We start from the raw sequence: 9,614 nt of genomic DNA on the forward strand, positions 1-9,614 counted from the left end.
ATACTAGCTTACTATCTAGGCCTATAGGTATATTAAGCTAGTTTTAGTTACTAGATAGGAGGCCTAGTTATAATGCTTATAGCATTCTAATATTAATAGTTTCGTTCTTATATATTATTAGTAAGGTAATATAGCTCCTTTATTATATATAATTAACAATAGTAGGAATAGGGTAAAGAGTAGCGTAAGGAGATCATCGACAGAAAACCATAGGCATGTTTAGAGTAGGAATACCTATTCGCTTACCATCCTATAAGTATAAGAATGCCAGTAGTACTATAGAACTACGCCTAGTCTCCCCCTATGCGTTTGCAGCTTCGAGTACTATAACCGTTGCTTACAACACAGACCTATCAGAGGAGCAGTCGAGACGTATACGAAGGTAAGACGCTTGGTATGGAGTTAATATGACACCAATCTGAACCTCAAGTACCAAAGTACCCTTATTCTCAGGCCTATCTGTATGCCCCTGATTCTCGAAACACTTGTGAAGGATGCACATTGACTGTTTACAGAACCATTCTCCTGAGTACACATGTTTGAGGCTGTTCATCATGCCTAGCTTGACACAGAACCTAAGCGAGCAGACCAGTGGACAGACTAGACATGATGATACCTCTACCATTTCTAATAACGCCAATACAAAAGAGTGACCCTGCTCAGCAGGAGACACCCGCCTTGAAGACCCTCCGAGACCTGCGACCCCTGATTTGGGTACAGACACAGCGGGTGATCCTGAACCTATCATACTTCCCCCGGTGGGTTCCCTTCGAGTCAGCTGACCGAGACTGGACTAACAGGAGAACTGAGCAGATCAACGCTCCGAATGACTCGTCTGAGAACCCGAAGGGAGACCTGGACAAAGCTGTCCCGGAAGTTGCCAATCCGCCTCCAGGTCCCGCCAGCGGCGATGGAGGTGTGAGCCCTTACATAGATGTTTTTATAGCAGATGTCGTGGACCAAGTAGAGGCTCTACCACTAGCCCCTGGCGATGACTTTATGCAACGCCTTGACGACGAGGCAACAGACAAAATGGGTTTCCCTAAAATCGGATAAATAAGGTAAGGTGATTTACAAGCGAGGGTCCTATATGAAGCGAAAGCCAACTCTAATGAACTTCTGAAAGGCATGTGCGTAGGAAAAGCATTAAGAAATTGCGAGCGCGATACTGGAACCGGAGTTCTTCCCGGTCACAATACAATTGGCGGAACACAGGCACGGCTCGTGCAGAGCAGAAAGGTAACAGTGCTCCCGATTGCTTTACCCCTTGCTGCTCAAGTCGGGGGTCCTGCTATAGGGAAAGCGGTCCGTCGGTAAGGCCGATGCTGTTAAGATAATAATGCACGTTGGATCGCAGAGGTCTTCCAGAATAGAGACGCAATGATCTGACTCACGATCCATGTCAGCAGTTGCATCTAGCCAGTTTCGGTTGCCAAATGGGTGATCGGCTACGACAGGAACGTGGGGCGAAGGTATACAAGGAGAATTTTTGTGGCAGATACGGGAACAAAATTACAGCACCTAACAGATGTAGTTTAGTTTGAGGTTAATGTGGCCCCTTGTCCTGATCAGCCACGAGAGGAAAGGGGAGCGGGGTGAAAACGTGCATAAGGAGATCATCGTCCTGTAGCACGTACAAGAATGCCTCTTTTCTTTCAAGAACTTCATCACCAACACCACGGAAACACGCTTGGTCACCTGTGCATTTGCAGCTTCGAGATAGTGCAACCACTGCCTAACAGACCCATCGGAGGAGCAGTTCGACTGCTTATAGAACTATTATTTGAGGCCGTCCATGCCTGGCTCGATACCAAACCCTCGCGACCGGACCTTGGGGACAAACTGGACATGATAGTAGCGACCTTTCGCTACTTTCTAGATATAGGTATTGCTTATTTTAGTAGCTTAGCCGAAGGTAGGGCTATAATGCTATCCCGTTATATTATAGGGATCGAGATCTAAGATCTAAAATCTAAGATCTAAAATCGCTAAAATAAGCTTTATAGTCTATATAGCGACTATCAAGCTACATTAGAAGGGCATTATAGAGATCTAACAGTCTCCTTACGTCTATAGTCTCTAGAAACTTAGGTAAGTAGTGTTTACGGTCCGTAGTCTCTAGAAACGCTACTTAGCGGCATCTATAGTAATCTATTAAGCTAACTTATAGGCTAGTTATAAGGAAGCTAGATCTATAAGTGAAGCGATAGCAAATCTGTTCGTAAAAGCCTAGACCCTAGTATAGCCAAGAAATCTACTCTCGAAGGACATTATCTTAGGCATCGGCTCGGTTTACTAGATGTTCTACTAGTCACTACTAGTGGCTATAATGCTATAATGCTTCTCTATAAATGCCGAGACGAAATCTCGTTTCTTCGAAGAAGGACCGTAGTAGTATACTAGGTCAAACTTACGCTTAGACGAGAGCTGGTCACCCGGCTGGTGCAGCCTATATAGCACGGGTGCGGAGCCACCAAATGCGGAGCCGCCAAACGCTAGGCGGTCAAACTGACCACCAGTCCCCTCCGTCGCCTTTTGGTAGGAAGCAAGAGAGTAGGGCAATCTGGAAGCGCCGTTTTCGTGGAGATGATCATAGAAGGCACTGCTGTTCGAACTGTCCTTGACATTGCTCTGCTGCATGGTCGTGTTGGTTCGCCATAGGTGAAGCGGCGCGTCTTTGGGGCTCCTGTCTGACAGCTTCTCGAAGACAACATTTGACGACAAATACTGATAGCCTCCACCTGTAATTAAAGACTGGATTCGCGAAGAATCTGATTTGGTCATCTCGTGTTTGGGCATCTTGAACTTGTAGCCGTACAGCTGAGTTCGAGGAGATATTGCATATATGTCCCTATTCAAGACGTAGGCAAACCAAATGAACTCGGTAAGAGGAAAGATCTGCCAGTCGCAACCAAGGGGGCCAATGGGCCTTGGATAAAGTCCATTTGGCAAACGGTCCGTAATATTAGCCTCACCGGCGTACACCTGGCGCAAGCAACAGTTCTGAGATGATGCTGCATGACGAAAAACCCCCCGATGTGATCCGAGCATCCCCCCCTTACCTATGTCATTTCTGCTTTGGCCGGAGAGGGGGTGGCAAAGGGAGAACGACGGCGAGACGGGACCACCCAGCAGGGGATTCTGCACTGCGCACACAAACGGGGACCTAATCAATCCACTCAAAATGGCGGCCTTTAAGAGACTGATGGGGGAGATATCGAAGTAAGTACCCGCGAAAACGTTTAGGGAACCTTCGGCGTTCCACCGAATCATCATTCCTCTCCTCTCTAGTCACGTCTTAAAGCGTCCGTTCACAACGACAGGGCCCGTGAAAGGGAAGAATTTACCGACTTCGTACTGGTCTGCGGCCCCGAGAGGTTTCCAGTCCACAAAGTCATCATCTGCAGCCAGTCGAAGGTGTTCCATGAGGCTTGCAGCAAGCCATTCAAGGTGAGCAGTCGCCCGAATCTGCTTCAGATTCATATTACCAACGCGTTGCAGGAGGCAGCATTAGGGGAGTACGAAATAGCTGAACAATCGCCGGCAATGGTGCGGCGGATGGTAGAATACTTCTACACCGGCAACTATAAGGACTGCGGCGAACCCACGCAAGATCCGAGCAAGGAAACGCCCGAGTGTAGCGACGAGGAGGGGCTCACGGCTTTGTGTATCCACGCGAGGGTGTTCGCTTTAGCCGAAATGTACCAGGTGGACGGCCTGCAGAGCTTGGCTGTCACCAAGTACGGCAAGGCGCTCGCGAGAAGCACCAACATCCAGGACCTCCTTGATTCGATTCCGGACGTGTATCAGCTGACTCCCTGCACCGTCCGGGCTCTTCGCGACAAGGCAATCGTGGGCCTTCGTGTTGAGCTAGGGGGGACGACACGGCTGCACCAATTTGCCGGTGCTAACCCTGCCGCTTCCGGAGATCAGAGCGGAGGAGCTGCCGACAGTCTAATGGCGGTTTACGACGAGCTTGCCACCGAATCGCCCGAGTTTCTGAAGGATCTGCTAAGCTCGTATATCCGAACCCCTCTGCTAGGACGGTGCTACAATTGCGGTCTACAGCCTACGGAGCCCTTGCAGATGAAGTGTTTGACGTGTGGCAAGGGCGGAGCCAGTCTAATGTGATAGGTCTCGTATATAGAGTTAGCAGCACTGGCATTCCGGCCTGTTCATTGCGGAGGTGACAAACAGTCGCTCTAACATGTGATCGGAAAGGTCGGTCCTGCCGCACTCCGAAGCTCGGTAATGGAGCTAGGTCGAGGAAATACACGATACGTCGGTTCGCAGGGGGATTTGTATGTACAAGTCGTTCGTTATAGTGGAGAACACCGGTAATGGAGATATGAATGGGTGATTTCGGTGATCGCAAAACTTGTGAGTGTGATCGACCTCTCGGCCTAGTCTCCGCAAACCTATAATAACGCGGCTACTTCATGACCTCAGAGACCCGTTACGTGTAATTTAAGACAGCTTTAGGAATGCTAAATAGATTCAGATTATAGATTCTTAAGTCAAGACAATAGGATTGTCGAAACTCGAATAGGGCTCATCCTTCGCCTTCTTCCCCAGCCTTCTCATAGGCTGTCTTGACATACGGCCACTGAGCGTACAAGCAAGCGGCCGTCTCGGAATGGAACCAATCCCTATGCTACAGGAAAGGCTTACCCTCTTCTTCAGATCCCGTACCTAGCTGCCGTACTCCCACTCGACCTAGTAATCGCAGAGACTGTCCCACCCTCCCTAAGAAGCCTTGGTAAGGTTAATATAACCATCGCGGTGGTATCGACTTGTTTGTTGCTTAATAATCGGTTTTCCCTGGATTTCTGTCCTAGGCAGCTTTGCCTTCGCAATCTTTTGACATTTACCCCCTACCACGATCACTATGGTCCTACTCCGACATCCCACGGCCGTTCTGGCCCTCATTTCCTCCCTTCTTCTCTCCCCGGCCGTTCAGGCTGCCAGCTTAGAGAGCGTGCTTGCCGACCAGGCCAATCTCACCATGTTTCGCGGTCTTGTCAAGGTGAGAACATCGAATGTCTACCTAATTAATCAGTATAAGGGCATGTTCCTCCCCGGTTTGGCTGGGACTGACAGCAGCAGAAACACGCCAAGCTCTTTGCCGAGCTGCCCAAAAACATCACGGTGGCGGCGCCCAATGACTTTGCCTTCGATAAGCAGGCAGACTGGAACAGCTACGACAAGAACACCGTCCAGGAAACGCTCAAGTACCACATCCTCAAGGGCACGATCGACATGCCTTCGATCGTCAAGGGAGACTCGATCTGGGCCGCAACGACGCTGACCGACCGCAACTACTCGACCGTGACGGGGGGCCAGCACCTGATTCTGACCAAGCAGCCCGGCGGCGAGGTCGTCTTCACCTCGGGCTTCGCCACCCGCGGCACCGTCGTGGTCGAGGACCTCCAGTTCGATAGCGGTCTGGTCCAGATCACCGACTCCGTCATGCACGTGCCCGAGACGCTCGAGTCGACGGCCCGGAACGCCTACAAGGACCTGGCCGCCTTCGTCGGCGCGCTCTACGCCACTGACCTGTACGACGAGGTGGCCGGGTGGGAGGACGTGACCATCTTCGCGCCACGCAACGCCGCCTTCCAGCAGCTGGCGGGCACCTTCGCGGCCATGGACCGGGACGACCTGCGCCGGGTGCTGCGCTACCACGTGGTGCCGGGCCGGTTGTCGCACGTGTGGGAGCTCCGCAACGCGAGCGCGCTGGCGTCGGCCGACGGCGGCACCGAGGTCGCCATCACGCGGCAGGCCAACTCCATCTTCGTCAACTCGGCCGAGATCATCCAGCCCGACATCCTCCTGGCCAACGGCGTCGCCCACCTGATCGACAACGTCCTCGACCCCGGCCAGCCCGACGCGCGCCCGGACTTCTCCCTCACCACCCAGCAGCCCCCCGTCTTCACCCCGCTCGGCACCGCCACGGCCACCGGCGCCAACGTGCCCACCCCGTTCGCCTCCAACCTGCCCTGCACCCCCAGCTGCGTGGGGGGGACCCGGGCCACGGCGGCGCCCACGGGCTCCGGAGGCGCCGATTCGAGCAACGCCGGCGGCGCGCTGCCGAGGTGTACGGGGCTGGCGGGTGCGGGCCTCGGCATCGGGTTGGCGGTGGGCGCCATCATGGCTGGCTTCTAAAGCATGGGCAGGGATATTGTACATACCAAGTAGCGTCTGCCTACCGACCTAGCTTACCCACCCGTGCGTGCTCCTCTAAACCGCTGGGTTCATTGACGAGGCAGTTGGGGCGAGATGTTATATTAGACGTCGAATCTCTTTGTATGCGCTGATACCCCCTTTTTCCTTTCTTCGAGGGAAATGAATATAAAATTTACATCCAAATCAAAAACATACTCCTGTCGTATTGTTTCTCCAGCACCTTCACGTGTCATGGTTGGCTATGATTCATCGGGAGTGGTGAGGAAACGGTCTTCTACCCGAGGAGTACGAGATGCGAGATCGCGTTGCACCATGACACGGCACAGCACCGTCTCAACCCGAGAGTCCGGACATCTCCTTTCAAACGAGCCCCGGAAATGCTTTTTCCGAGGCTCTTGATGTCGCCTGCATTTGCTGCCGGGTGCCTTTCTTCCCACGTTCGCTCGGCTGAATACGGACATCAGGAAATAATTAGGTCCTTGTGATCGACGGCCCCTTATTACGTGCGGCATAACAGCCCCTGAGCACCTTCTAAATATGAGGCTTTCCGTTTTCCACTGGCGCGTCCCCCCTTTTGCCATTGGAAGCCGAGAGGGTTGCTAGATGCTACGCTCCAGTAGACCACAACAGCACCAACTCCTCGAGGGGAAAAAAAAAAGAGACAGTCAAACCATCCACATATTATCAACCATCAATTAATGGCACCTGCGCGGCTCACTTGCCCCCGTGGCGCCCAACAAGATTTCCCCTTCCGCCGCATTCCGATTTACCTTCTCGACAGGGCAACCGCCTTTGCCGCTGTTGTCGTGTCTTGCGCCCTAAATAGCATCTGCGGCCGCCGTCGCTGCCGACTCGGACCAGGGGCCCACCCTCTCCTCCCGCCACTCTCGCTCGCCCTGTTCGACGAGGGATTCGCGCAGGCCGCTTCGCGGCCTCTACCCTCTGGCCCTGCATATTTTTCCCCACACTGTAGCCAGCCCACTTTTCCATTTCCACACAACCAACCAACCAACCAACCTAATCAATCGATCGATCGATCAATCAATTCCAACCACCACAACCACCACAAATCGCTTACACGCGCGCATTTGAGCCTGCACAACAGAAAAAAATCGCTAGCCACGTTACTATAAGTATTCTATAGCTATGGTAATTTTTTTATAGTCTTTCTAACATAGTTTTACATGGTATAGCTATACCACCCGTGCTCTCTGATTCCGAGGAGCCGTTTGACTTGATCGAACAGGACCCGGCCTAGCTAAGCAGCCCTTACACCCCTTACCTTCCCTGTAGCCCTAGTAGTAATAGCTATAATAATAATAATGATAATAATAACAATAATAATAATAATAATGATAATAATAATAATACTAATACTAATAATAATAATAATACTAATACTAATAATAATAATAATAATAATAATAATAATAATACTAATAATAATAATAATAATAATAATAATAATAATAATAATAATAATAATAATAATAATAATAATAATATAGCTAGAAGCCTACTACTAAAGCTATAATAATTGATAGGCTTCTTATAGATATATAAGGTAAAATGGTATAGGTTATTAGGAAAGATAAAGTAATAGCCCTATATAATAATATAGCTAGAAAGACTAAGTATATTAAGAATATACTTACCTTGTCTATAAGTTATAAACTTATAGCCCTATAGAGCCTAATTAATAACTATAATAGATTATTTGCTATATCTTAGTCTATAATAATAGTAAAGGAGGTAACTATAAAATTAATACTAAGCGCCTTACTAACCTTAAGGCGCTACTTATATATATTATAAGCAAGCCTATAAAATCCCCTTATACCTATTATAGCAAGGGTATAGGCCTGTTTTTAAAGTATATTATATTAAATGATAATACTAGTATAGACGCCTATTCTAGCTATTATTATAACTCCGAAACTAAGCGTTATACCTTTTACTAGGGCGATAAAAGTAAGTTAACTTATAGGTATAGTTAAAAAAATACTAATAGGTTAATCTAAAGTAAGAAACTCTACAAAAAACCTCGTAAAAGCATATAGTGGAGGAAGAGCTTATATAAACCGGTTTATATGTAAAGAGAAAGAAGTAGTAAAGCAAGCAAGGACCGAAAAAAACTGGTACTAGCAAGTAATAAGGCCGTAAAAATATAGTCTCTCCTTTTCTTAGCGAATAGGAGGAATCTAAAGAATCTAAAGGCTCTATCTTATTAGTCGACGTATCTTTATACCCCCTTATAACTATAGCTATATATATACCTATCCCTAGCTCTCGCTATAGGTGTGATTTTAACCTGCTTTATAGCTATAAAGAGTCTAACCCTCTGCCTTTTACCTACCCTCCCTTTCTACCTACTATAGGTTTTCTAGCTATATAGGCCTTAAGCTATATTAATTATATCTATATACTATTTCTAGGCCTATCTTCTAATAAAGAGTATAACCTTAGAATAGCATTAGTAGATATTAGTAATCTGTTATAGAGGTCTGCTAATAATAGGGAGAAATAGAGGTATAAAAGGGCCTATAAAATAGGCTATAAGATAGGCTATAAGATAAGCTATAAGATAGGTTATAAGATAGGCTATAATTATTATTAGCTATATTTAATATAATTACTTTATTATATTATATACTTTAATATCTATAAAATGAAACTTCTTTCACTCTCCTTATCTAATTAAGACTTTAAGATATATAATATTTATAAGTTTTTTATACCTTTCTTTATGACCTAGTAAATAAATAGAGATATTATAAACATTTATAGCCTAAGACATTATAATATAAAATTAGCTATAAGAAAATATAGGTTTACGAACATTAAGCCTAATAATAGAAAAAGATTGCCCTTATAACTTATTTATTATTATAGTAAAATGGAGCTATACCGGAAATTACTTCTAGATAATAATATAGGGAAATTCTTCTATAGAAGTGTTTAACTTAATCTTTAGTATTATCTATAGCTATAAGGTAAAGGAGCCTATAAGGATACGGCCTTTAATGACTAGCTAAGAGAGGTATATAACTATTAAGCAAGTCTTATTATAAAGACCTTATTATAGGTTAAGGTTACAAAGTAGAATAATAAGAGCGCTAACCTTAAGCTCTAAAACCTTAAGTAGAATAGAAGGAAAATCTTATAAAAGTAGGAATTTAGGGGTAAAGGTAGGTATATTATTATCTCTATTAATAGGAGGGTTTTCTAACTTGTTAACTAAAAGGTAGGTTATAATAGGCCCTAGAAACTCCTTAATAACCGTGGTATTAATATCTTTAATAGTTATATTATAAAGGCAAAGTATTACTTGGCCTATAAATATTATCGAATCGCTAATTATAAGTATAAGGACATTTTAAAGATGGACCTATTAGATAAGACTCTCTACTAAATAGTAAAATTAAAAG

The 9,614-nt window shown here is 46.5% G+C and overlaps 3 protein-coding genes across 3 annotated transcripts; 2 read left to right on the plus strand and 1 right to left on the minus strand.

Annotated features, from left to right (window-relative positions):
- Positions 1-1,779: 1,779 nt before the first annotated feature.
- MYCTH_95997 (uncharacterized protein) lies at positions 1,780-2,799 on the minus strand (the record flags this gene model as incomplete). Its single annotated transcript, XM_003665060.1, has 3 exons — positions 1,780-1,875; positions 2,069-2,079; positions 2,415-2,799. The coding sequence occupies 3 exons, from the start codon at positions 2,797-2,799 to the stop codon at positions 1,780-1,782; spliced, it is 492 nt and encodes a 163-aa protein (XP_003665108.1).
- Positions 2,800-3,306: 507 nt separating this feature from the next.
- Positions 3,307-3,840, plus strand: MYCTH_2020741 (uncharacterized protein; the record flags this gene model as incomplete). Its single annotated transcript, XM_003665061.1, has 2 exons — positions 3,307-3,417; positions 3,520-3,840. Coding segments are annotated over 2 exons (432 nt in total), but the record flags the coding sequence as incomplete, so codon positions are not given.
- Positions 3,841-4,888: 1,048 nt separating this feature from the next.
- On the plus strand, positions 4,889-6,165 carry MYCTH_2067458 (uncharacterized protein; the record flags this gene model as incomplete). The annotated part of the gene is made up of 2 exons (XM_003665062.1): positions 4,889-5,026; positions 5,209-6,165. 2 exons carry the CDS (start codon positions 4,889-4,891, stop codon positions 6,163-6,165), a joined length of 1,095 nt encoding a protein of 364 aa, XP_003665110.1.
- Positions 6,166-9,614: the final 3,449 nt, after the last annotated feature.

Source organism: Thermothelomyces thermophilus, chromosome 5, assembly GCF_000226095.1.
Source record: "Thermothelomyces thermophilus ATCC 42464 chromosome 5, complete sequence".
Lineage (NCBI taxonomy): Eukaryota > Fungi > Ascomycota > Sordariomycetes > Sordariales > Chaetomiaceae > Thermothelomyces > Thermothelomyces thermophilus.